This window comes from Geotrypetes seraphini, chromosome 5 (assembly GCF_902459505.1).
Source record: "Geotrypetes seraphini chromosome 5, aGeoSer1.1, whole genome shotgun sequence".
In the NCBI taxonomy this organism is placed as follows: Eukaryota; Metazoa; Chordata; class Amphibia; order Gymnophiona; family Dermophiidae; genus Geotrypetes; species Geotrypetes seraphini.
The window spans coordinates 97,395,281-97,423,103 of NC_047088.1; the positions used below are offsets into that span (position 1 = coordinate 97,395,281).

At 43.4% G+C, this 27,823-nt stretch overlaps 1 protein-coding gene across 8 annotated transcripts in view; it reads left to right on the forward strand.

Annotated features, from left to right (window-relative positions):
- Nucleotides 1-1,567: 1,567 nt before the first annotated feature.
- The window catches only part of LOC117361256, a 72,932-nt gene continuing 46,676 nt past the window's right edge, over nt 1,568-27,823 (forward strand). Inside the window, exons 1-3 of one of the 8 annotated variants that reach the window (XM_033946341.1) lie at nt 1,576-1,603; nt 2,543-2,654; nt 2,757-2,921. In XM_033946341.1, the coding sequence (XP_033802232.1) occupies nt 2,789-2,921 (133 nt within the window). In that variant the 5' untranslated portion in view covers nt 1,576-1,603; nt 2,543-2,654; nt 2,757-2,788. Of the gene's footprint in view, nt 1,630-1,731; nt 2,245-2,542; nt 2,922-27,823 lie in introns of those variants that run through there. The other 7 variants (XM_033946340.1, XM_033946337.1, XM_033946338.1 and 4 more) reach the window with 7 other exon arrangements.

A 27,823-nucleotide genomic window follows, 5' to 3' on the forward strand; every position in this document is an offset into this window, starting at 1 on the left:
ATGTTCTGGAGTTAATTTATTAAACACTGACATATAAAACCATGAAAATTCAATTTAAAAAGTACAATGATAAAAAATACTGTGATAAAAATCCAACCGGACCCTACACGGTCCGTGTTTCGGCGAACACGCCTTCCTCAGGGGTCCTAAAAGGAAGAGGTAATGATGAATAATGATAAAGAGAAAGATAAAAAATGAAAAGATAAAAAGATAAGAAGTGACTGTGATGCCAATCTGGAGCATGCATATTAGTGTCTATACTCGACTGCAAGATAAAACAAGTGAGCCAAGTGTGACATGCTATATACAGAGGCTTGAAACATCGACAAGAGACATGAGAGAAAAAAGTGCCATAGGTGTGTATTAGAGTATAAACTTAAGCACAGGAATCTATAAGGTGCCTAAGAGAAGCCATAAGAATGAAAAGTTAATAGAATGAAGAAACCATGGTGCGTGTCTGATTTTGAAAACATGAAGAGATATGTGACACAATGTAATGACAAGAAGACATTATACATACCAATGGTTTGCAACCTCACATATAAAGAATTGGACTGAAAACAGTCTATTGAAACCATAATAGGACATGAACACATAGAATAATGCAGTTAAAATAACAGAATAAAATGACTTGGTTCTAAGACAGCAGGACAATCTTAGCTATCAAATTACTAGAAAAATCATTTCATATTGTAATTTTAAAGTTAAATGATATAAGATATGTATTTTGGTCACGATGAAATATAATGCACCCATGAAATGAATGAAACAAAGATGTGAATGGATTATATATGAACTAATAATTAAAGAGCAAGCTGAATGTTCATACTCATGGACACTAAAGGCAGTGAAAGTAAGACATGATAAATTGAAATCCATATATAACAGTGCATTAACACCTTTGTGAGATAAAAATAATAATAATGACAGGTACAAATATGGAATGATACATAAGGACTAATGATACAAATATGGCATGATACATAAGGACTAATGGCATGATGCATAAGGACTAATGGTACATAAAATGAAACATAAAGATTAGTGGCATGATGCATAAGGACTAATGGTACAAATATGGCATGATACATAAGGACTAATGGCATGATGCATAAGGACTAATGGTACATAAAATGAAACATAAAGATTAGTGGCATGATGCATAAGGACTAATGGTACAAATATGGCATGATACATAAGGACTAATGGTCTACAGAAGGCAAAATTGACTGATGACCATAGTTAGATGAACAGCAAAGATTTAGGAAATGAGAAAGCACATAAAAAGGGAAGCTGTGCTGAAGTAAAAAGCAAAGCAAGGAAAGTGGAGAAAAAAAACAGCTTTATAGACCTAATGACTGGTAAAAAGGGAAAGATGGGATTTGATATCAATCAGAAAGATTTACATATTATATACAAGTAAACATTGTTTTAGTAGCAATTTTTCCGTATTGTTTAAATTATATTACTCAAGGTGATTGTAAAGTGGGGTTTTTTTTTTAAACAAATTAATCCCCTCCTTTATAAAGCCGCGCTAGCGTTTTTAGCGTCAGTTGGGGCGGCAACAGCTGAAGCTGTTACTGCAGCGGCCGGCACTAAAAATGTTAGCGTGGCTTTGTAAAGGAGGGGGTAAAAACGTTGTATCCACAATTTTGAACCTTTATGATACATTTTTTTTCAACAGATTATTTCTAGTAATAGCATTTAACTTAAATGTCATTTTGTGATTTCTTTTTCGTCGTCGGACAAACGTACTCTTCCTCTATTCCCTACTCTTTGTCGCCCTGAGATCACTTTTAACAGGAAGCATGCGCTGTCCGCAGCCTATACTGTAATGGAGGATCCTACACGTCCTCCAGCTCCACCCTCAGCTGTGCCCGAAACCCGCCTTTTCTGACTCGGAGGATAATGGCTGCTCCCCTCCCTACCGCCGCTTCTTTCTTCTGCGTGCGTTCTGGCGAATCTGCTGTGTGCGGACGTGCAGGCTGCGTTTCCCTCGGACTCCATTCTCTGGAGCAGTCACATGCTCAGAGTTTGGGCTGATCAGACTCAGTTCCTGCCGCTGCTCAGATCTGCAAGGTTACTGCTTCCTGGGCCTTTGCCGTGCCGCCCAAGCAGCTTCTTACACGCTACTCTGGCCTTTTGAAGCGCGTGAGTTACGGGAAGAGGCTCCTTCGGCTCTGGCGAGTTTTCCTAACAAAATACAGGGATCGCCGCATGTAATTTTACGGAGTTATGTTTGAGGTACCTTAGGCTTGTTGACTTGCAGGATTTGCCTATTTCAATTTGGGAGCGTTTTTTTGTGAAATATATCTGGCCTGGTGAGATTCTGGAGTGGTGGAAGGAATTCTGTTCTCTCTGAGATCTTGTTAGCTAATAGTGGCTGTCTTCTGGCCCATTAAAAAGGGACTATTCTTTCCGCTGGGGGAGGGGCTGCGGTTAGTAAGGTATCTTACAGTTGAAGAATTGTAAAGAATGCCTTTTAGGCTTTGTATAATTAGTTACATTGTATAATCTTTTACCCTCTTTATGTATCTTGCAGGTGTTCTTATTTTTCTCTTTATTTATACCTCACCTCAACAACATAACTCATTCAAGATAAAGGTGGAGAATCAGGAAACAGTAACAGTGTTGCCTGTCCTCAAAAAGCCAAGGTGCAAAGACCTTTACCCCATTTAAGATTTTTTTAAAAATATATATTAACATTAAAAATTCAGTTTTCTGAGTACATCTTTATTTTTAAATATTTGTGGAAGGGGCCAGATTTGAAAATAGAAAATAGAAGATTATGCAGAAGGGCATTGTTGCCAGCGATGAGAATATGAACCCCCAGGAGCTGTGGCCCAGTCGCAAGAAGGAGAAATGTTACAAGAGCGAGGCAGAGATTGAGCCGCTGAAGGGTTGTATCAGGAACAAATCAGGTATGGAGTATATGGAAAAGAAAATCCGGGCATGTGAGCTACGCAGAGCGTCCAAAAGTATAGAAGTGATGGAGTAGAGAGAGAGAGACAGAGTAACATAGTAGATGGTAGCAAACAAAAAATTAAAGTAGCTCATCTAGTCTGCCTAATGAGGTGGTTAAAGTTGTAACTACTGTTCCAGGCACATTACTCCCATAATATTCTTAGAAGTATAAAAGTAATTTCACAACTTTTTTTTTTTTAAGCCTATTCATTCAGTACTTGGTTTCCATCATCTTGCCATATACATACCCTGTTTCCCCGAATATATGACACTGTCTTATATTTTTTAAAACTCCAAAATATGCACAAGGTCTTATTTTCAGGGGGATGTCTTATTTTTCCATGAAGAAGAATACAGTACACATTTATTGCTGAAAAAAAGACATTTATTACCTGTATATGGTACAGGTCATCACAAACCAGAAAAGCTGTATCACAAACCAGAAAAAAACTGTATCACAAACCAGAAAAACATTTACTGTATAACAGTTTACAGTATGATACATTTACACATTTAATCAATAACAATCAAGTCATCATCTTCTGGAACATCATCATAATAACTCACACCCTGAGGTTCCAGGTCAATTACTTGGGACTCCATTTCTTTCACAATCAGTGGACCAAATCTCTCATGTTTAGCAATAGCAGTGTCCTCAAATGAGTACTTCTTATCAGGGTAGCCTGCTCGTAATGCATGTTCAATGCAACTGTCAGTGATTTTATCCCATGAATTCTTCACCCAAGTCACAACCTCTTGCAGTTTAGGTTTCACAAAGTTTCCACGCTGATTTCTCTCCATTCTATTTTCAATGTAGTCATTAATTTCCATGCGCAGATTGTCCTTGAATGGCTTGTTGATTGCAATATCAAGGGTCTGGAGATAGGCCGTCATTCCCGCAGGAATCATTATTTGATCTATTTTTCTTTCATGAAGAAATGACTTCATATCTTTAGCACGGTGAGTGCTAGCTGCATCCCAGACTAGCAGACCTCTTTGACCTCCTCGCATAACAAGTGGCAGCATTAAATCTACCCACTTTCTTATAACAGCTTGTGTGGCCCAGGCTTTTTCAGTTTCAAGGACAAAAATTCCTGAAACACGTTCAATCTTTTCCTTCTTGCCCTTAGAAATTATTAGAGGTAGGACTTTAGTGCCATCCAGACGAATTGCCAAAATACAGGTCACACGTGCACTTTCATAAGCAGTGAAGGGAATGTACACTGAGGAGGCACCCCGCTGTTCAATTGTTGTTTGAGATGATTGGTCCATAAACACTGCAGTTTCATCCATAGCAATCATGTTGGAAAGCTTGTATTTAGAGAAGTCAATCTCATCAATAAAGGACTTGAATGCAAGTGCTCGCTTAATCACTTGAGCATCTTCCAGCCTAAATAATATCGTGGATCTTCTTAAAGACAATTCACTTCTCTGAAGGAAATTATCCAGCCAGTGTTGTGATGCTTTGAAATTTTCAGAGGCTATGTTAAACTGTGGCGCCATTGCAAGGGCGAATTCTTGAATATGAGCCCTATTCACAACCAAAGCCTTTGTTCTCCTGTCAACAACCCATTCACAGATCAGATCTTCCAGCTCAGAAAATATTGGTTTCCGACCTGATCCACACTTGCGTTTGTTAGAATTTCCCTTTTCCACTTGTTCAACTAGTTTACCATACTCTGCTCGCCACTTGCGGAGCAATCATATATTCAACATTTTTTCTTTGCAGAAAGCAGCAAGATTTTGGCCCCAAGAATCTTCCACGATTCTCCTCTTGTACTCCACAGAGTAGCTTTTTCTTTTTGTGGCCATGCCTAAGGGTAAAAGAATAAAAAATGGCACTAGGGTATCCTGGGTGGGGGGGGGGGGGGTGATCTTTTAAAATGATACAGAGGGCATCAGAGGGGGGAATCAAAATGGCACAAGAGAATCAGGGGGATGGGCGGTTACCATCTTAACAGTATGGAGAGAAAAACGTTAGCTTGCCATGTAAAAGGTAAATAAAAATTGGCATGCAAATCCTTTAAACCAGATTTTTGATTTTACAGTTAACAATCTGGTTTAAAGGATTTGCATGCCAATTTTTATTTACCTTTTACATGGCAAGCTAACGTTTTTGGAAATGTGTCTGTAACACGGTAAATGTACACTTGTAAAGTTTGAACTTGAAATCAGCTTTCAAATCTGTTAGAAAACAGCATCCTCCACATACCGTACAGATCAGATACAGATTTGCAGTTTGCTTTTAAAACACTAGATGGCAGCATCACTATGTACGGTATCACTACAAGTAAATACCAGTAGTACGTAGCAATGAAAGGTACGGTAACGAACTACGCAGAAAATGAACTACAGGGCGCAGCTGCCTAAAGCCAGGATTAGATGACTTGAGGAGGAGGTAGGAAAGAGCTTGCCGGCTGCTTTTAACATTGAGTGGGTACCTGTAAGTTCATCTCCGCTCTTGGTGTACAGAGGCTGTTCCTGGGCTTGTTTTCCTGGACAGCGGAAGCAGGAAGTTGTGTGACCACGCATACGGTACTGTACCAGTACTCTGGATCGCTAAGACATGCTTGCCAAATAGTGCCTTATTTTCGGGGGGGCCTTATATTTCCCAGGTGGGGAAAAAAAGGGGGGTGTCTTACTAAAGGAGGAGGTCCTATAATGGGGGAAACACGGTACTTACATACATACACACACAAATACTACTTCTTGAATTTCAGCAAACGTTATCTACACAAACACTATCTCCAGGATGACTTTACAGGTGTTCATCACCATTTTTGGTGAAAGTTTCCAGACATTGCTGTTAATTTGCCTCCCTGCAGTTTCAAACCACATTCCCTTGTTTGAGGGTACTAGGGTTTGCAACAACAATGCTCTATAGAGTTATACACCCTTGCCTACTGTCCCCTGTTTTTGGTCTTACCAACAGGGCATTCTCTCAATGCAGTTTCCCTCAGGCCTTGTGTTTATAAAGTCCTGTCTACATTGGAAAAATTTCACTGTCTCAGCCCATGTCCTTCCACCTACTCTTGGAAATCTTGGAAATCTTCTACCATTTGGCCCAAGGTACCAAAACCCTGCCCCTCCCACTTCTTATAGGTGTGGTCCAGTTTTCCTGGTATGAAACCTGCTGCAAATCAAATAGTAGTCGCTGAGAAAAGACCTACCTTACACCCCCAAGTATTTTAGAACCTTTGACTAACTATCCTGGAGTCCTTTGGCAGTCACATTCGACAGGTTTAGACCTTTACTTCAGATTAACTTCATACCACAAATGGTTTAATTTTTCATCCAGGAATATTCATATCATCTCAGCGATTGTGATTAGATACAAGAGGACTCAACTTACAGGCCTTGTTAAGGCAATTTTTGGAAACAGCAAATTTTTTTGCTTGCTGTTAGAAACAATGTGAAGACTTATGCAATTTAGACTTTCTGGTTACTTATTTTGAATCTTTTAAAATTCTTTATTCCAACTTATAAATACAAAATGTTACATTGTTATTGCTCAGACCAGCCATTACTCTCCCATTATGGTACATTAATCTCTCTTATTTTAAGAGCTCTAATACGTTCAGGCAGCCTGTTAGTACACTCCCCTATTACCCCCCTGCTGCCTCCTTCTCCCCATTTTTCTCATCTTCTCCTATATATTTATGCCTGTATTATGTGCTGTATAAATATAACCCATATACTATGTTGAGTAATTATGGGGCCCTTTTACTAAGATATGGTGAAATATGGATGTAACACTTTCTAACATGGGACTTTTAATGCCGTGATAAATCTGGGTTTAGCACACACAGTTAAGCTTTTTCTATTATGCAAGTTGTACATGGTAGAGAATAACATGAGGAAAAAAATTTGTCCCCATTTCCACCCCGCAAACCATCTGATCCCATCTGCACAAGCCTTGAATAGTTTTATACTGAATACAGCTACAATACTACTTTATCCTAAAGCAAAAAAGAAATAGAAATTTTTTTTCTACCTTTGTCTGGTTTCTGCTTTCCTCATCTTCTCGTCATTCTCTTCCTTCCATCCACTGTCTGCCTTCTCTCTGCCTCTTCCTTATAGCATCTGCTCTATTTCTATGCTTCTACTAGAAACTGTCTCTCTCCCTCTCCCCCCCCCATTAGTCTGGCACCCATCTTCTTCCCACCATGCCCCCCCATGGTCTGGCATCTCTACCTTCTTCACTTCCATCTTTCACTCCCTCCCCCAGGTGGTTTTTAGCATCTCTCTCCTCTTTTCCTCCCTTCAGATCTGGTATCTCTCTCCTCTCTCTTCCTTCTCAGTTTGTTTTCTATCTCTTGTCTACTTACTTTCCAGCCCTCAATTTCCCTTTCATTGTGTCTACTTACAGCTTACTACCTCTTTCCTTCGCCCCTTCCAGTATCTCACTAAATCTGTCCTCTTGCCCCAATCCAGCATGTGCCCTTTTTTCTTTATCCCCTCCTTTCATCCAGTGTGTGCTCACTCTTCTCTCCCTTCCAGGGTCTGTTCCCCTTTCTCTCTATCCTCTCCCACTTCAGTGTCTGTTCCCCTTTCTCTCTCCTCTCCCATTCAGTATCTGTTATCCTTCCCCCCTCTCCCTCCACTTCCCTTCAGCGCCACTCAACCTCTTCCCCTTATCAGGCCACCTTCCTCTCTTCCCCTCACCTTTGCAGGTGCTCTTCATAGTTTTCTCTTTCTGAGGTGTCCGGATGCGGCAATGTTCTCACCAATTTCCGCACAATTTCCCCAAAGCTTCTCCTCTGATACACTTCCTGTTTGTACCTGGTCGGCTTGTGTCAGAGGAGAAGCTTTGGGGCAGTCGCACAACATTTGGTGAGAATGTTGCCACTTATGGACACCTCAGAAAGAGAAAACTATGAAGAGCACCCGCGAAGGTGAAGGGAGGGAGTGGCTAGGGGAAAGGAAGAGATGCCCAGAGGGGTTGTTTGTTTTTTGCCACCAGTGCAAGGGAGCATGAGTGTCGTGATTGCGAGAAGGGAAGCAACACGGCAGATACTTTACTGTGGAGAAAAGGCTATTCACTGCTCCACGAGGTGGTGAATGGCCTTGTCTCTGTACCAGCAGCGACAAGTTTTTTCCTCTCCCTGTTTTGGCAGGTTACCATGTCATTCTCTAGTGCACGGCATCCACAAAAAAAAAGCAGGCTCACTTATTACCTGCACTATGTGCTCCTGTGTTAACTCTGCATTCTCCAATTGGCACGCACTAATGCAAATGTGCTAGCTGGATAACAAATGACCATTCTCCACTAATCATGTGTTCCCTCTGAAAAAAGTATTTTGAAATAATATATGTGCGAGTAACCGAACTATGAGTGCACATTAGGGCTTAACATCTTTTAGTAAGAGGGCACCTATATTCCTTAAATCACTTTTCAGACTCCCCCCTCCCCTACTGGCTCCCACAGTATAGTTATGTTGTCAGTGTGCTGTTATATTGCTTATCACATTAATCTTTGTGTTTGAGCAGTGTCCCTGATGGTATATCTGCTTCCATTACCTTCGCATTGACCTATGAACCACCACCATGCAATATGAAATGAATTTGCATAGGTTTGGATCCATTTCTTCTGAGTGAGCACCTGTGAGTAGGCGATCTGCTGCACTCAAGATTGTTTAAACCCCAGTCACCTCTCTAACCAATACTTATGTGCCATGCTATCCTATAATTTTTGAGCCTTAATGCACATATCAGATGGGAAAGAATTCCCCTTCTTTCCACATCTCTGCCAGCAACCCTCAACTCCCCCCTCCTCGCCCCCTAGCAAATTTGGTGTTACAAAGAGTTATACCAGATGTAAGTTATCAATTTTTCTGCAGTTAGCCAAGTCAGACTTCTTTTGACCCACTTCCTAGAAGTTTCCCTTCCATTCCTGTGACCGTTTCCCTTCCCCAGTTTGCCTCTAGGCTTTCATAATCATAACATTGTTTGCTGTCTGTACTGTATCTTTAGCTCCACAAAAATTAATTTCCGTTCCCCTTTGTTTTTCATAATTATTCAACACCAATTCCTACTTTGATCTTCCTCTGTCTTTTGCTTATTTTAATAGCTTTCCTGACAATAACACATCTGTTTTTATGAACTCAAAACTGAACCTTTATCTCTGCAAATGACCTAACAATCTCCTTCTCTTGGCTTCATAAACTGTCCAACTCTAGTCACCTCAATCCTTGCCTATTTCTGATACCTAGAATAAGTTCTACCTGTACTACCTATTCAGAATAATGTAGAGTTTTGAGCTCAGTTATAGAATCCCTATGAAAGCTTATCCTTACCTTTTTCTACAGCCCCACAAACAACTCCTACCAAAGCAATAACTCCTTGCCTGATCCTGTTCATTTTAACCCAGCTTTTATCTCTGTTCCTTTGCTTCTACTCCCATTTGTCATTCTGCCTCTCAACATCTGGAACCACCAGGCCCACCCTTCTCTCTTTTTCCCCAGAAAATTTCTGTCTTAAAATTATTACTTTTTACCCTAACCCACTGTTTTCCTTTTTTGTTTCACTTTTCTTTTACGATTGTAGTTCTTCCCCTCTTTTCCTATTGTTTGAAGTTGGTCTATATGTCAAGTGTTTTAGATTTTATCTAGTATCCCGTTTTTTAATATGTTTTTATGTAAATTTTATATTGTACACCGCTTAGAAACCTGATTAAACGGTTAAAATTTTTTTTTTAAAATAAACTTGATTCTGGATCAGCTCCTCTGCTAGATAAAGCTGAATGTTTTCCTCTGTGCCTCTGTTCTTTTTGTGGAATTTTAGTTGGAAGAGACAAAAAATAATATAATCTAGGAAGCAGGTTAATCTTTATACAGGCTACAGGCTCTCCTGCACAGTTGTGACATTAATCCATTCCTAACTGTCCATGTGTCTACACGGGCCCTTTAATAGTGGACTGTGATTGCTTCCATAGTCTTGCATTGTATCTCAGTTTGTACACTGAAATACCTAATTATTTTAGCCACCCATTTACTAAACTTCCTTGAACATATATTTGAGCAGGACCTCTGATTTACCCATTTTGACCTTAAAAATCTGAAACTGCTTCATATTTATCTATATATCTTTTTGCACTTTAATGGGAAGTGCCATTCTAGGTTCAGTGACCCACCATATGCCTCCTTCTGTTGTCTTGTACATTACACCAGTGGCTCCAATATTAAAGCAAATGGTAATGTCTTATTCTCTCCCAAAAATAAGCTTAGTAACCTCTATTAATTCTTACACAGGTCCTTAGGTGGTTATAGTTTCTTTAACCCACCCATGAAATGATTTATAAACCCCATTTTTACCATTATTTAAAAAATAAATTTCCACTTCACTGTCAAATGTCTTCCCAGCATCAGTTGCTAACAGTAAAGATAGGAGTGTATCTTTTGCCTTCATATCATATTCAGAGTTCTTCAGATAGTTTATTTACTTGTAGATGTTTTCACCTGCATGAAAATTGCCTAGTCAATGAACACCAACTTTGTGGCATGTATTTGTAACTTATTGCCTAAAATCTTTGCTAGAATCTAAGTTAAGCTGCAAAATTGGGCAATATACACTACAATGAGTTGGATCCTTCTCTGGTTTGGGTCTCTGCCCTGAAACTCCCTATTCCCTCATCCACTCCAATCCAAATATTGTTAAACATGGTTGTTAGATGTGGTACTAGCTGATCCCTAAATTTTTATTTATTTTTATTTTTTAATAAAAGCTTAAGGTGAATCAATCTAGCCCTGGGGCCTCTTCCTCCTTTATCCCTTTGATTGCTTGCCATACTTCTTCCTACAATCCAGGGAGTTTTATATCTTCGAGGTACTCCTGCCATCTCTTCTTTCTTTTCCTTCTCTAGAGTAGTGTTTCTCAACATATAGTACATGTGCCCTTGGGGGGTACGTGGCCTAGCTGCCACTGCCGGGATCCCTCTTTGCCCGCCCGCTGCTGAAGCCACTGCCGGGATCTCTCCTTCCCTGCCTGTTTACCCGCTGTGCCACCCCCGAAGCCGACCCTGTTACTTCGTTGGATCCTGACTGGCTCCCTCCTCCCCCAGCAGCACTCCGTGCAGGGACACAGGCAGCAACTCGCATGCTGTGCAGCTGACCCAGAACCTTCTCTCCGACATCAGAATTGACATCAGAGGGAGGCTTGTGGGCCAGCCACGTGCAGCGTGTGAATCGCTGCACACACCGTCTCTGCACGGAGTTGCTAAGAGAGGATGGAGCGAGTCAGGCTCTAACAAAGTAACAAGGATCAGCTTCAGGGGTAGGGGGTGGTGCAGCGGGCAGGGAGGGATCCCTGGCTGTAGCTTCAGCAGGGGGCAGGCAGGGATCCCCAGCGGCTTCTGTGGACAGATCAGCTTTGGGTGGGAGTGTAGATGGGTAGGATCCCCAGTGTGCAACTTAATTTTGGGACAAAGATGAAAGGTGGGGAGAGGGGGCACGAACTCGACACATAAGGAAGGGAAGGGGCATGAACATGGGCCACAGAAGGGAGGAAATAGAAAGGAAGAATTGATGGGCATGAGTGTGTGAGTGAGAGATGTTGAACATTGGGAAAGGAAGAAAGGAAAATTGGGCATAGAGAGAGGAGTGAGGTAGAGATGCATGGGGAATAGAACGATGAGAGGGAGAAATGTTGGATATGGTGATGGAGAGGGCAGATTGAAGGGGATGCAAGGGTGAGGAATGTTGGACATAGTGATGGAGGGAGAAATGCGGCATTGTGTTAGAGGGGTGAGAGAAGGAGAAATGGGCATGGGGCTGGTGGGCAGTGGTGAAAAATGCTGCACAGGATCCAGGGGATGAGAGAGGGAGAAATGTTGGATGTGGCAGTAGAGGGGGTTTGAGAGATGCCTGGATCTCTCAAGTCAGATGGACCATAATAGAGAGGGAGACATATTGCCAATAGGAGTAGAGGAGAGAGGAAGAAAAGTTGGACTCGTGGAGGGACAGAGAGAGAGAGATGTTGGTTGGGGAAGGGAATGGGGTCTGGAGGAGAGGAAGCATGTAGGAGGCATAAAGAAATAAATATTGGATGCACAGTCAGAAGGAAATGCAACCAGAGACTCATGAAGTCACCAGACAACAAAGGTAGGCAAAGTTAATTTTATTTTCAATTTAGTGATCAAAATGTCAGTTTTTGTGAATTTATATCTGCTGTCTATATTTTGCTCTATATGTGTCTGTTTTTCTACAGTTACTTATTGCATATTTTAAAGTCATTTGCCTTGACCTCTTTGAAAACCCCCCGAATATAATTGACAATTAACATTTTCTCTGCATACAGTGTGCTTTGGGCTAGATTCACAAAGCAAACCAATCATGTACTGATTGGTTTGCGACCAGGTTTCCCTCCTGCACTATTCACTAATCTCTCCTGCGATCCGCTTCGAATCCGTGCATGCAAAGTGGACAAGGATGCGATTCACCATCCAAAATTTTAAAACCGATTGGGATGGCCTATCAACCCAAAAAACGACTGCTGGAGACCAGTCAAAAACATCTTTCCGACTCTCCAGCTCCATAGAAACCCTGCCTGCTCGCCCCGAATGCCTCCCTGCTCTGCCCCACACTGCAAGCCCATAGTTTTAATCCGCAGGTTAAACTACGGGCTCACAAGGCTACAAAAGTAAGCTAAAATAAAATTTAAAAAGTTGAGGCCAGCCCGTGGTTTTAACCCGCCCCCGTCCCCTGCGCCGATACTCCAAAAACACGAGTCAACCATAATTTACATCACAACAAATATGGGCAACTCCCTCCTGTGTATAGCCCCTTCTGGCCAGGCCCAGCCGACCTCCCTCCCTGTTGCTTAAGCTAGTCCGTCCAGGCCCGGCCCACCCCTCCCCTTCAAATCAGAACAGGAGGGGTGGTCAGTCCCTCCTGCTCCAGGCCTCCTCTGACACCGGCTGGCCTGGCCCACCCCCTCCCCGTACCTTTTAAACTCATTAGGAGCAGGAGGGGTGGTCAGTCTCTCCTGCCCCAGGCCTGCTCCGATGCAAGTGCAGCCTTAAGCCATGCCCCGGTGCATCATGTGATGCATGGGGAGGAGCCTAAGGCCCTGATTGGCTGAGGTACCTTAGGCTCCTCCCTTGGGAGGGACCTGGGGCGCCTCAGCCAATCAGGGACTTAGGGAGGAGTCTAAGCAAGTCTCTGGCCATTTTTTGGCCAATTGGAAACTTCCTTAGACTTCACACTAAGTACCCTGATTGGCTGCGGTGCCCCTGGTCCCTCCCAAGGGAGGAGCCCGAGGTACCTCAGCCAATCAGTATATCACATGATGCACCGGGGCGTGGCCTAAGGCTGCACTGTGTTGGAGGAGGCCTGGAGCAGGAGGGACTGAGTACCCCTTCTGCTCCCAATGAGTTTAAAAAGTACGGGGAGGGGGTGGGCCGGGCACGGGCTGGCCTAGCTTAGCTACAAGGAAGAAAGCGGGCCGGGCAGGAGGTGTTTGAGATGTCAGGAGGGAGTTGGCATCCTGCCTGCCTTTTATGGGGCATCGGCGCGGGGGGGGGGGATTTTTTTTTTAAGGGGTTTGGGGAGGGAGGAGGCACTTCGGCGGGGGCTTTTTATTTTTATTTTGAATCGAGCAGTTATTTTGCGTGTGTAATACACGCAAGCTATCTGCCAGACTAAAAAAAAATTTAAAAAGCAGGCAGAAGCCCTGACAGCATTGACAGGAGGCTGCTTCTCCTGTCACTACTGTCAGGATCTGCGCACGCACAGCAGCAATCCGTGCCGGCTTATGGAGGCGTTCCTCCAATCACCCTCATCTGCATATTGGAGTTTTAAGAATCCATCGGACCTGCCCGAATCGGACACAGATCGATCTCGATCGGGCAGGTTCGTGAATCTAGCCCTTTGTGGGGTTTTTTAATTATGTGGTTACCATTATGTATTAATAAGATTATATTGTGTGTATATATGAAAAATAGATGGAAGAAATTGCGTTACAATCAGTTCTAGTATTATGAGGGTGGGGTCTGGGGTGGAGCTTGGGTGGATTTCGGGCAGAACTTGGGTGGGGGTAATCAGTTGGAATTTGTTAGGCTTAGGGCAGTGGTCTCAAACTCGTGGCCCGGGGACCACATGCCAAAAATGGGGGTCTCGTTCTATATTTGGATCATCACCCAACCCCCCTCCCAAAATTGATGCAGGCCTCTGGTAGGCCAGGACAGGAGCGATTCATCCCATCTCAGCCAATGCTAACAATTTTTTAATTTCCCTCCTCATGTACCTCTTCTCGCATCCCTGGTGGTCTAGCAGTGTATTGACAAGAGCAAACTTTCTGTGGTTTTGCCTTGCGCTGCACCCCTCGTGGGACTCGCGAGAACTGGCGGCAGCCATTCAGCGAGCGTTGCAGGGCTGGGCATGAGATCGGAGGGTGAGAAGGATGGGCACAGCACAAGGCAGGTGTGTGGAAAGTTTGCTCCTGCCCGTACACCGCTGGACCTCCAGGGATGTGAGAAGAGGTATGCAGGGGGTAAAATAAAATTGTTAGTATCAGCCAGGACGGGAGACTGGAGGGATCCCTCCTGACCCAGCCTATCACCAGAAGGGGAAGAGAAGGGTACAGGGCAGGAAGGTGGAACATGGTGCAGGGCCTGTCAAGTGGCGAGGGGGGCTGGGTTCAAAACCTGGCAGGGAGGGGGGCTGGCTGTATAGCCTGGTAGGGCAGGGAGGGAAGGGGGCTGGGTTCAGAGCTTTGCAGGGCTGGGTTCGGAACCTGGCAAGAAGAGAGGGGGGCTGGGTGCAGAACTGGACAGAGAGGGGGGCTGAGTGCAGACCTGGGAGGAGAGGGCGTGAGGAAGGTGACACTGGGTGCAGATCCTGGCAGGGCATGGCACTTATATTATGCCCCCGTCTTATTCGAGCCAACCATTTTTCCTCCTTTATAGGGGGGAAATATGGGGGTCTTGACTTATATTTGAGTATATACAGTAAACGGTCCATGTAGTCTGCTCAGTCACATGCTTATCAATTCATGATTAAAAAGCAACAATGAACACGTTACAAAATGCTTAATCATTGTCTATCTTAGGCATACTAGGACATAAACCATAGACGTCTACCTAGAATGTCTTTAAGTTCCAAGAACTGCTTTGATTGTAATTTAAAAACAGTATATCAAATTCCATCTCCTTCTTTTTCTCGTCTCTTATCCTTAGAATTAAGGGTTCCATTTACTTAAATTTAAGTTTGTTTGTAGGAGCCTACCTGCTTTACTCCCCTCCTCAAAACAAACAGACAAAAAAGCCCCTCTATTTATTTAATTAGAACTGATACCCTACCTTTTTCTGCTTCCAGCATTTGTGTGCCTAGTGGTAAAGCTGCTGCCTCAACACCCTGAGGCTGTGGGATCAAATTCTAGTGCTGCCTCTTGTGACCCTGGGCAAGTCACTTAATCTTCCATTGCTCCAGATACAAAAATAGGTACCTGTGTATATGTAAACCGCTTTAAATGAGTAACCACAAAAAGGTGGTATACAAGTCCCATCCCCTTGCCCTTGTAACTCCCTGCTTTCCATTTGGCATTTCTTGTAGGTTCTGGTGGATAGTGTTTATGCTTCCTTTCTAACTCCTTGATTGTTATTTTAATAAATAGTTTTGAACAAAATTCTAACTTAACAAGAATTAACTTATACAGAAAGCTGAATATTAAGAATCTTGAAAAAAAGAAACAAAAATACATTAAAGATCGGGAAATAACAAATCAGCTCACATCCACAAAAAGTGATCCATTTACATTGGAAGTTTATACAAAAAGGAGATGACCCCTAAATAGGAAAAACAAAGCTATCTGTGGATCACAAAGGACAAAGATGACATTTAATTCCCACCAAAAAACCCATTATCTGAAGATGTTGGCAAGATATCTAGTTGCCAAAAAATAAGATTTACATGGGAATTTTAAATAAAAGGTAGCACCCAGCTGAGTTACTCCTTGTCTTGTCTCTCCTCTTCTGAGTGTCTCAAAACATCAGGAAAAAACTATCTTAATTTCCAAAAATGTTTTCTCTTACATTGTAATAAGGTTTCAGATCACAATCTATTTCTAGTATTTTCAAAAGATATCAAAATTCTAGAAAATTCTCTCAATCATAATTTTCCAAAGAATCAACATTGTAATCAAGGCTTCTGATCTGGCAAGTAATAAACTTTCACGTTAGATGGAATGTATTTCTTTAGTTTCAAAACTTCTGCACAAACATTTAAAGAGAAGGCATTTTGTCCCATGGAAAATAAAAGAATTGGCCCCCTTTTATGAAGCTGCGTTAAGTTTTGGGGGTTTTTTTGTTTTGTTTTATTGCCAACCACGGTGGTATTAGCTCTGATGCTCATAAGAATTCAATGAGTGTCTGAGTTAATACCGTCGCAGCTGGCAATAGAAAAACCTGACACAGCTTCATAAGCGTTTAATCAAAATTTTAATAAATTATGAAGTTTTCTATAAATTTAAACAGATCCATTTTACAAATTGTTTGTATTGACGCTATCTTAATATAGCTTGATCCAAAACATTAAACGCTTTGCACCATGGGGCCATTAGGAGTAGAAGAGGCATTAAGAGAAGCATTAGACATATAAATACCTACGTGGTATAAATGTGCATGAGTCGAGTCTCTTTTAATTGAAAGAAAGCACTGGAATGAGAGGGCATAGGATGAAGTTAAGAGGTGATAGGCTCCAGAGTAATCTAAGGAAATACTTTTTTACAGAAAGGGTGGTAGATGCGTGGAAGTCTCCCAGAAGAAGTGGTGGAGACAAAGACTGTGTCTGAGTTCAAGAGGGCCTGGGATAGGCAGATCTCTTGGAGAGAGAAAGAGATAATGGTTACCGTGAATGGCACGTCGGATCTCTTAGAGAGAGAAAGAGATAATGGTTACTGTGAATGGGCAGACTAGATGGGCCATTTAGCCTTTTATCTGCCATCATGTTTCTAAGGCCTTATGCTTGAGACTGAATTCTCTGTTTTATTCTTTACTGAAGAATTAAAAACACTACCTGTACCAGAAACGGTTGTCAAGGGTGACAATACAGAGGAACTGAAAGAAATCTTGGAAGATGTATTGAGCCAAATCAAATTAAAAGTAGTAAATCATCTGGACTGGATGGCATATACCCCAGAGTACTGAAAGCAGGACTGGCTCAAAGGGCTATGGTGCTTTGAACCAACTTTGATAGTAGTGCCTCCGCCCTCCCAAAATTTAAACTTTCTTCCCTTCTCACTCCAGCCCCTAGTCCAGCATTGCTCCCTTCATACTGAATTAGTTACTATATAATGCTATATGGTTTTATAGTTGGCACTATTTGCTTGTCATGAAATCTGAAGGAATTTAAGAGAAATCAGATCTGTGGAATGTGTGAGGACAAATGTTGGCATCACTGAGGCAGATGAAATAAATTTGAGAGGTGTGTTTTTGCAGACTTGCCTAAAGATAAGGGGACAGAGCTGGATTACCATGGCAACATAATTGATAGCCAGGGATGTCGCCCTGAAAATAAACAGATAAGTTCACAAAATGGGAGCAGTTTAAGAAAAGGATTATTTAAGAGCAAAAAAGAATTTGTTTTATTGGACCAAAGGGAGAGGCTGGTAGGCTTCTAGTCTATACACGCCTCTCTTTGGCCCACTCAGTCTTGCTCTCTGGTCCTCCAGAAGCAATGTATTCTTCATATTACATTTATTTTAAGGGGTACATTTGTATGCTTTATTTTGCTTTATTTTTGATTTAACAGAGGAAAAGGGTTAAATAAAAGTTGGTAAGATTAAGTTTTAAGTATTTTGGGGGAGTGGCCAAGGCATGGTCATTCCTCTTTCCCCCACGGCCCTCTAAACATTACCTTGCTTGCAAGTAGCAACACCATGCACAGCAGGCTGCTTTCAGCCAGCCCTGGCATCTTCCCTGTGGTGTGTTCCCCCCCCCCCCCAATTTCCTGTCAGTGGGATGTGGCAGAGGGAAGACCCAGGGCTGGCTGAAAGCAGCCTGCTGTGCATGCTGTTGCTACCTTGCAAGCAAGGTAATGTTTAGATGGCTATGGGAGAGGGAGAGAGGAGCAATGCTGGACTAAGAGCTGGAGAGAGAAGGGAAGAAATCTTTGGACCAAATGAAGCACTAGCAATCGTGGATTTTGGTGCCCTGTGAGCACACCGGCCAGAGTCTCACCTGGTCCAATGATCTGAGCTAGCCCTGACTGAAAGAAACATGAAATTGCTGATTAGTAATCTGTAACCTGTCTTTAAAATTATCCTTAGTGCCTGGAAATTTGCCAATGTAGCCGTTTAAAAAAAAAAAAAAAAAAGGTTCCAGGAGTGACCCGGGAAATTGCAGACCGGTAAACCTGATGTTGGTGGCAGGCAAAATGTGGAAACTAATATAGTGAATAAAATTTATGGGAACATACAGACAAACATGGTTTAGTGGGACAGAGTTAACATAGGTTCAGCCAAGGAAAGTCTTGCCTCATCAATTTGCTTCAATTTGAAAACATGAACTAAATGTGAATAAAGGTAATCTGGTTGATGTAGTGTAGTTTCAGAAAGTTATTGACAAAGTCCCTCATGAGAGACTCCTGAGAAAATTATAAAGCCATGAGATAGGAGACAATGTTCTGTTGTGGATTAGGAATTAGTTGATGGATAGAAAATAGAGGGTAGGGTTAAATGGCCATTTCTCTCAGCTAAAGAGGGTGAAAAGTAGGATGCCCCAAGGATCTGTACAGGCACTGGTGCTATTTAACATTTCCAGTGCAAAAGGAATATGAGTCTTGACCAGTGGGTTATTCACCTTTTTACCTGTGAGTTCTGCAGAAGGAATCATCCACAGCTTTTTAGCTGAACCTCCTTGTGTCAGTGGGCAGTGCCCCATCGCCTCAGTTTTTACCTCTATGAGTGAGTTGAGAAGAAGTCGTCTTCTGCTTTGCAATGGATTTATTTTTGGGTTTTAATCCGGTTTGAGGCTTCACGGTGCTCCAGAGGTTCCCAGAAATCCTGGGACAGCTCTGCTTGGAAGAAGATAGTTTCTGGTTCAGAGGAATGTATCTGGGGGGGGGGGACAACCTTTTTGCAGGGCACCTACCTAGCCGTCCTGCTGATTTATCAGGTGCTTGAGTGCAGGCTGTGAGGCCCCATTTTGCTGGATGCGTCCCGCACCTTAAGACTTGTGAGGAGCTAGTGGGGTCAAGGGTTTCAGGCTCTCAGAACCTACCTAAAAGGCAGCCTGAAGAGACAAGCAGATGGAAATCTCCATTGTCCAGCTGCAGTATCTGCTGATGCAGGAACAGCACCAGGCAGTTCTGTGAGTACAGTATTACCGTCTATGGGGAAACTTCGAGGTGGCATAGTAAGTTTGTACATTGCAGTTCTAAGGGGGCAGAGGTTTCGGTCAGGGGCAGTCCGACTGACAGCCCAAAGATTCTGTAGATTGGACTGTTTGGATTCTGAGGCAGAAATTCCATTCCCTTCACTTCAGTTGCGGAGATTGAATACAACCTTTATTATTTCCTATGGGAAAATCAGGTGGGGGGGGGTCTAAAAAATTAATTTTTGAGGGTTTTTGGGTGTAGAGCTCGGGTCTCCCATCTCCCAAGTCCCTATTTCAGTGGGGGGGGGGGGTCAAATAGTTTCCACGGGCTGTTTTTGGTGTGAGTTTTCTGGCAGTGGCCATCTTGGATTTTTATCAATTTTTTTTTTTTCTGCCTCAAAACCCCTTGATTTTGTAAAAAAAATCAATAGAGATTAATTCCTCAGCATCTGATCTCCTGCATTCATGCGTCATTTGTGCTGGACTGCCGATGGAGGAGCATGCCACAGAGCATGTGAGGAAGTGATGGAAGCTTCATGCTTCCCACCCTCTGGGTCCTCTAGGGCTGGGGAACAGATGTGGATCCGGGAATTTGGGCAGAAAATCTCACCCAGTACTTGTTTTTGGCGAAGGTGTGAAACACAAGCGTGCAGATTCCAGGAACATCTTGTAAGCCTCGTCAAGGGTCAGTTTCAGCCTCTGTGTGTGGATTTTCCCTGGAATTTGTCCAGCTCAAGTGGAGAGCCTATCTCGCAGACCTGGCTCATGTGGCACAGCCGGCGTGCATGCTGCTAGGCTCCAAGCCAGTGTTGCCTTTAATGGAAGTCACTGCTTGGGTTCCCATTGCCCAGGTTTCTGCAGACCCAGATTGCCTTAGTTGGCACACTGATTCCATGCCTCTTTGGTTGCCAGGCACTGCTTCCACCCTGTATGAATCCGATTCATCGGGAAGTCATAATCCGGGTGACGACCTTCAATACACCAGCAGTTTAAGTCAATCTGAGTCTATCATTTCATTATGGACGCCATGAAAGAACTGAAGTTAGAAGTGTGCAGTCGTGACATGCTCTAATGCTCTGACATACTTTTTTCCTGCACATCCTGCTCTCACTGTTCTGGTCACAGAACAGTGGGAGGTTCCAGAGAGCTCTTTCAAAGTGACTAATGCAGTATCTAATCTTTATCCTATGGCACCAGAATTTCAACAGCTATTTGAGTAATCAAAGGTGGACTCGACAGTGGCTCAGGTCACCAAGTGTACAGTCCTCCCTAGTGAACGAGGAGTGATGCTCAAAGATTCTTAGAATCATAGGGTGGACGTGGTCTTATAGATGCTTTATGAGCTGGCTTCTTTGGGCATCAGGGCAGCAGCAGCCTCCTTTACTACATGTGCCTGTCGCACAAGACCGCTGGATATCAGCAGCGGAGGAGGACACCTGCTCCCAAGTGGTGCTGGAGGGAGTGGATTATGTAGCGGACACCTTATATGACCTTATAAGCATTCTAGGCAAGGTCTCAGCTTATGCAGTTGCTGCTTGCAGGACGCTTTGGATCCATCACTGGGCTGGTGATTTGGCCTCTAAAGCAACACTGAGCAGGCTGTCCTTCAAAGGGCAGATGCTTTTCGGCAAGGGACTTGATGACCTCATGGTTAGTGTAGCAGACCTGCATCCTAAGTCTCTCCCGGACAGCAGACCTCGCTGCCCCCCTGGAGGGAAGTTATGGTACTTTTGTCCCCCTCATGCAGGTTCCTTCAGGCTGCCATGGGCTCATCCATCCAGAGATCTTCCCAAGAGTACAGACAGTGCTAAAGCAACCCCATGCACCAGCAGGCTTCGGATTTTCACAGGTGTCCTCCAAGAAATCCCAATGGCTCCAGAGTTCCAATCGTTCCTCCTTGCCGGTTGTTGGCGTTTCAACAGCAATGGGAACTGATCTCCTTGGACCAATGGGTACTGGACATCATACGGTAGGGACACAAGATAGACTTCTTTCGTCTCCCCCCGTATTTATGGATTCTCCAGCCAGAAGGCCAACAAAAGAGTCCAGGGTCCGAGCAAAGCTGAAGCAGCTCTTGAACATTCAAGCTGTTGAGTCAGTCCTTGAAGAAGAATAGGGTTCAGGGAGTTAATCCTTATATTTTATTGTGCCAAAGAAAGGTTGAGAGGCCTGGAGACCCATTCTGGATCTCAAGGCTGTCAATGCATTTCTGAAAATTCTGTGATTTCTTGGAAACAGTACGATCAGTCATTGCAGCAGTGACTCCAGGGGAATTTCTAGCATCTGTGGATTTGACAGAAGCTTACCTTGCTATTCCCATATTCCCAGGGCATGAAAAACATAGAAACATAGAAGATGGCGGCAGATAAGGGCCATAGCCCATCAGGTCTGCCCACTCTACTGACCCACCCCCAAGTCTACTATCCTAGGGATCCCATTCCTGGTGACAGGTTCCCCTGGCTTAACCCTCTAAGGCAGTGGTCTCAAACACGCAGCCCGCCAGGTACAATTTTGAGGCCCTCCAATATGTTTATCATAATCATAAAAAGAAAAGAAAACAGTTTCTTGATCATATGTCTCTTTAGCTATAAATGACAATATTATTATTATTAAGACGTAGCCAAAAAGAAAGATTTATTATTATTATATTTATTAATTTTCAAAACAACCAACCAAGAATAACTTGTACAGAAAGCAAGATTAGCAGTTACATGTACATCAAGAAAATCATAAAATAACATAAAGATAAATCGCAGCTAATATGCTCAAGTCCTCATATTATAAGATCTAAGGTATACTTTAGCGAGAAGAAAAAGAATTGAACTTAATGTACATTCTTAAGCATAATAATGGCTATAGAGCTGAGTACAGAAGCTAATCTATAATCCAGGGTTTAAGATTTTTCTGCTTCCAAACGGGATAACGCTAAGAAAGAGGTCAATTGAATAGGCTCAAAGAAAACATATTTAACTGTACGATGATGCACTATACACTTACAAGGGTGTCGTAAATAAAAAGTAGCACCTAAAGAAACAACACCTGGTTTCAACAAAAGAAATTCACGGCGACACTTTTGGGTCTCCCATGAAAGAACAGGGAACATCTGTATTTTATATCCCCATAAATTATTTCTGCCTATTTTTAAAGAAGGAAAGATTTATAAATTATAACGAGTTTTACCTCATGCAAAATTGTCATTTCTTTAATAAGACATTAACTATTTTTTTCTGAGGCCCTCCTAGTACCTTTAATAAGACATTAACTATTTTTTTCTGAGGCCCTCCTAGTACCTACAAATCCAAAATGTGGCCCTGCAAAGGGTTTGAGTTTGAGACCACTGCTCTAAGGGATCCCACATGGGCATCCCATTTGCTCTTAAATTCTTGCACTCTTGTTTGCCTCAATCACCTGCACCGGGAGCTCATTCCAAGGATCAACCACTCTCTCGGTGAAGAAATATTTCCTGGTGTCGCCATGAAATTTCCCGCCCCTGAGTTTGAGCGGATGCCCTCTTGTGGTCGAGGGTCCTTTGAGAAAGAGAATCTCTTCTTCCATCTCGATACGGCCGGTAATATACTTAAAAAGTCTCGATCATGTCTCCTCTCTCCCTACGTTCCTCGAGTGAGTACAGACGCAAATTTTTCAGCCTTTCCTCATACGATAGATCCTTGAGCCCCGAGACCATCCTGGTGGCCATCCGTTGCACCGACTCTACTCTCAGCACATCTTTTCGGTAGTGTGGCCTCCAGAATTGCACACAGTATTCCAAATGAGGCCTCACCATGGTTCTGTATAATGGCATTATGACTTCCGGCTGACGAAACTCCTGCGGATGCAACCTAACAACTGTCTTGCCTTAGATGAAGCCTTCTCCACATGATCAGCAGTTTTCATGTCTGCGCTGATGATCACTCACAAGTCTCGTTCTGTTGAAGTTCTAGCTAAGGTCTCACCATTCAAGGTGTAAGTTCTGCACGGATTTCTGCTGCCGAGATGCATGATCTTGCATTTCTTAGTGTTGAAGCCCAGCTGCCAGGTCGAGGACCAAAGCTCCAACAAATCAACAAATAGGTCCTGTGTCTGACACATTTCATGTTCTCCAACATTTCCAGTGTGCAGCGCTTCCCATCGGGCTGGCAGCGGCCCCCTGCACTTTCACCAAAGTGATGGTGGTAGTAGCAGCGTACCGCCGCAGAATGGGGGTCCAAGTTCATCCCTATCTGGTTGACTGGCTGAGCAGGGCTCCATCCAAGCTGGAGTGTGAGAAGGCAGTGGGGATGGTGGTGTCTTTTCTGCAGCACCTCTGGATTGTCAATTTCAAGAAGAGCCAGCTTAATGCCCTCTCAGACCTTGGAATATCTGGGAGTTCAGTTCGACACGGTACAAAGTCATGTTTTTCTTCCTGAGCCATGCAAACTGAAGCTCCAAAAACAGATCATGGATTTCTTCATGCTTCTGACCCCCACTTCACTTCAGGTGTTGGGTTCTATAGTGGCCTTCCTGCAGGTTGTGGGCCAGGGTACACGTGCGGCCTCTACAGGAGTCTCTCCTGTCTCGGTGGTCCCTTCAAATCACGGAGTGGATAACGCCCATGACTGAATCTAGCCTTTCCATCTAGGGAGATCATTGCAGAGACCGCTTCATTCAGGGCCAGTAGACTCCCCATCAAAAGAGATGGTTGATCAACCGGCTAGAGCTTCGAGCCATATGGTTACATAGTAACGTAGTAGATGACGGCAGATAAAGACCCAATTGGTCCATCCAGTCTGCATAACCTGATTCTATTTAAATTTTTTTTCTTCTTAGCTATTTCTGGGCAAGAATCCAAAGCTCTGCTCGGTACTGTGCTTAGGTTCCAACTACTGAAGTTTCCGTCAAAGCTCACGCCAGCCCATCTACACCATCCCAGCCATTGAAGCCCTCCAGAACCCATCCTTAACCAAGCAGCCATATACAGACACAGACTAGATCCTCTGTGTTCATCCCACACTTTTTTGAACTCTCACCGTTTTCCTCTCCACCACCTCTCTTGGGAGCACATTCCAGGCATCCACCACCCTTTCCGTAAAGTAGAATTTCCTTACATTGCTCTTGGGTATACCACCCCTCAGCCTCAAATTATGCCCTCTGGTTTTACCATTTTCCAGAGAAGATTTTATTCTACGTTAATACCTTTCAAGTATTCTGAATCATATGTCCCCTGTCCCTCCTTTCCTCTAGGGTATACATATTCAGGGCTTCAAGTCTCTCCTCGTACGTCTTTTGGAACAAACCTCCTATCAAGTCTTCTTATGTCCTTCGCCAGATACGGTCTCCAAATCTGAACACAATACTCCAAGTGGGGCCTCACCAACGACCTGTACAGGGGCATCAATACCTTCTGTCTTCTATGGGTTAAGCCTCTTTATACAGCCCAACATACTTCTGGCAGCAGCCACCGCCTTGTCACACTGTTTTTTTGCCTTTAGATCTTCGGACAATAAGACCCCAAGGACCCTCTCCCCATCCATGCATATCAGCCTCTCACCTCCCAGCATATATGGTTCCTTCTGATTATTAGTCCCCAAATGCATTACTCTGTATTTCTTTGCATTGAATTTTAGTTGCCAGATATTAGACCATTCCTCTAACTTTTGTAGATCCTTTTTCATGTTTCCACTCCCTCCTCAGTGTCTACTATTACAAATCTTGGTATCATCCACAAAAAGGCAAACCTTTCCTTCTAACCCTTGAGCAATGTCATTCACAAACTGAACAGGATTAGCCCCAGCACAAAACCCTGAAGGACTCCATTACTCACCTTTCCTTCCTCTGAGCAACTTAACCACCACTCTCTGGCATTTGTCCGACAACCAGTTTCTAATCCAGTTCACTACTTTGGGTTCGTTTGGCACGATTTACCTTTTGTAAAGCCATGTTGCCTCGGATCCTGTAACCCATTAGATTCTAGGAAGTTCACTATCCTTTCTTTCAGCAACACTTTGCCAGAACACAATTCCAGCTCTTGGTCCAGTCCCTAGTCCTAGGTCTTCTAGACCAGTGGTTCCCAACCCTGTCCTGGAGGACCACCAGGCCAGTCGGGTTTTCAAGATAGCCCTAATGAATATGCATGGAGCAGATTTGCATGCTTGGCACTTCCATTATATGCAGATCTCTCTCATGCATATTTATTAGGGCTATCCTGAAAAACCGACTGACCTAGTGGTCCTCCAGGACAGGGTTGGGAACCACTGTTCTAGACTACTGCAACATACTCTATCTCCCCTGCAAAGCAACCATGATAAAACAACTACAAACACAGTGCTAAGACTTATCTATTCACTGAGGAAACACGACCACATCGCGGCGGCATACCTCGACTCACACTGGCTCCCAATACAAGCAAGAGTACTATTCAAATTCTACTGCCTACTATTTAAAACAATAAACGGAGACAGCCCAGCCTACCTAAACAACCACCTAATCCAAACTACTTCAACCAGACATAGGAGAACCCACAAAAGGTTCACGCATCCCCCAATTGGAGACGTCAAACAAAAAAACTGTACGATGGCCATCTAGCCACACAAGCAGAAAAACTAGACTACCAACTCTCCAATTTACTGATAATGACCCCAGACTACAAATCGTTCAGAAAAGAAATAAAAACCATGCTATTCAAGAAATCCTTGAAGACAAACTAACACCGCAAGACTTGTCCCAATTCTCTGAAGCAACCTGCTGTACTCGTCAATTCTTCTGAAAATGGTCAGATAACTCCTTTGTAATCCGTCTTGAACTGCAAGGTAATGGCGGAATAGAAATCACTAATAAAATGTAAATTACATCTAGCATATGTCCTTGATCCAGTTCTGTGGTCACCCAATCAAAAAATTCAATTGGGTTCGTTTTTGGCACGATTTACCTTTTTTAAAGTCATGTTGCCTCGGATCCTGTAACCCATTAGATTCTAGGAAGTTCACTATCCTTTCTTTCAGCAACAATTCCATTATTTTTCCAATAACCAAAGTGAGGCTTATTGGCCTGTAATTTCCCACTTCATCTCTGTGACCACTTTTGTGGCTAGTGTTGAACTCTGGGAAAAGACCCTGGAAGGAAAAGTGGTAAAGGTATTTCTGACACCACCACTGCAGTGGCTTATGTGAATCGGCAGGGGGGCACCAAAAGTACTCATTTGATTCGGGAAGCACAGATACTGTTCCGGTGGGAGGAAATGTACCTTCAGTCTCTCTCTATGGCACACATGGCTGGAGTGGAAAATGTGCAAGCAGACTTTCTCGGTTGCAGAGTGGTCTCTCTCTCACACCTGGAGTTCTGTCTCATTTTGTGTCAAGACAGACCAACAATAGTCTTGATGGCTTCAGCTAAGCATTCGACAGTCGAGCACTTCTTCAGTAGAAGATCAGAGCCAAGATACTTAGGGCTAAACACGTTGGTTCCGCCCTGGCCAACTTGGGAACTCCTTTACGTCTTTCTGCTTTGACCCGTAGTAGGTCAGATCATCCACAGGATTGCAACTCATCCAGACCAGGGGATCCTAGTGGCCCTGGACTGGCCTCGCTGTCCATGGTATGTGGATCTCATCTGTCTTGAGTTGGACATGAATCTCAAGCTCCCTCTTTATCGCGACCTTCTCAATCAGGGACCAGTTCCTATGGAGAACCCCCAGTGCTTTGGTCTTACGACATGGCTTTTGTGCAAGGCTTTGATTCAAATGGGCTGCTCTGAAATAGTCATTGCCAGTCTTTTGAGGTTCAAAAAGCCCTCTAATATGGTAGCTTATGCCAAAGCTTGAAAGGCTTTCCAGCAGTGTTGTTCCAGAAACCCAAATAGAGCTGTTGTGTGCTCCCGTTCCAGTGGTCTTAGCCGTCCAACAGGCTGGTCTAGAAAAAGGCCCGGTGACAGCTTCCCTCAAAGTACAGGTGGCAGGCCTTTCCTGTTTTTGGGTGCACAGCAGTTCCAGTTCACTTACAGCTCATTCAGATGTGACCAGACTTCTCAAGGAACACTTCACATGCAGCCACCCCTACAACAGCTTTTTCCTATGTGAAATCCTAAATATTGTACTGAAGGGGCTTGCTAAAGCTCCTTTTGAGCCACCTAAGGAGGCATATCCTCTGGACCTTACAGTCAAAACAGTGTTCCTCGTGGCGATTGTCTCAGCAAGGTATATTTCTGAACTGAAGGCTCTATTCTAGAGAGTCCTTTCTCTGGATCACGGAGGCAGGGGTATCTATCCGTACAATTCCTTTTCTTCTGAAAGTGGCTTCTGATTTCCCTGACAACCAGGAAGTTTGTCTGCCTGCCTTTCGTCCCATGAGACCAGAGCAGAAAGATAAGATCTTATGGAGACTAGACATGCAAAGAGTTTTCACTTCTTAGAAAGAACCAATGAATTCAACTGTCTGTTGTTTGTCCTAACTAGTCAATCCAGGCGTGGTAGGCTGGTATCCAAGGCCTCTATTGCAAGATGTAAGTTGATGAAATGGCTATGCGGTTCCATTACCTTTGGTAAGCAGCTGCCGGTTTCTCTCAAAGTTCGCTCACTCA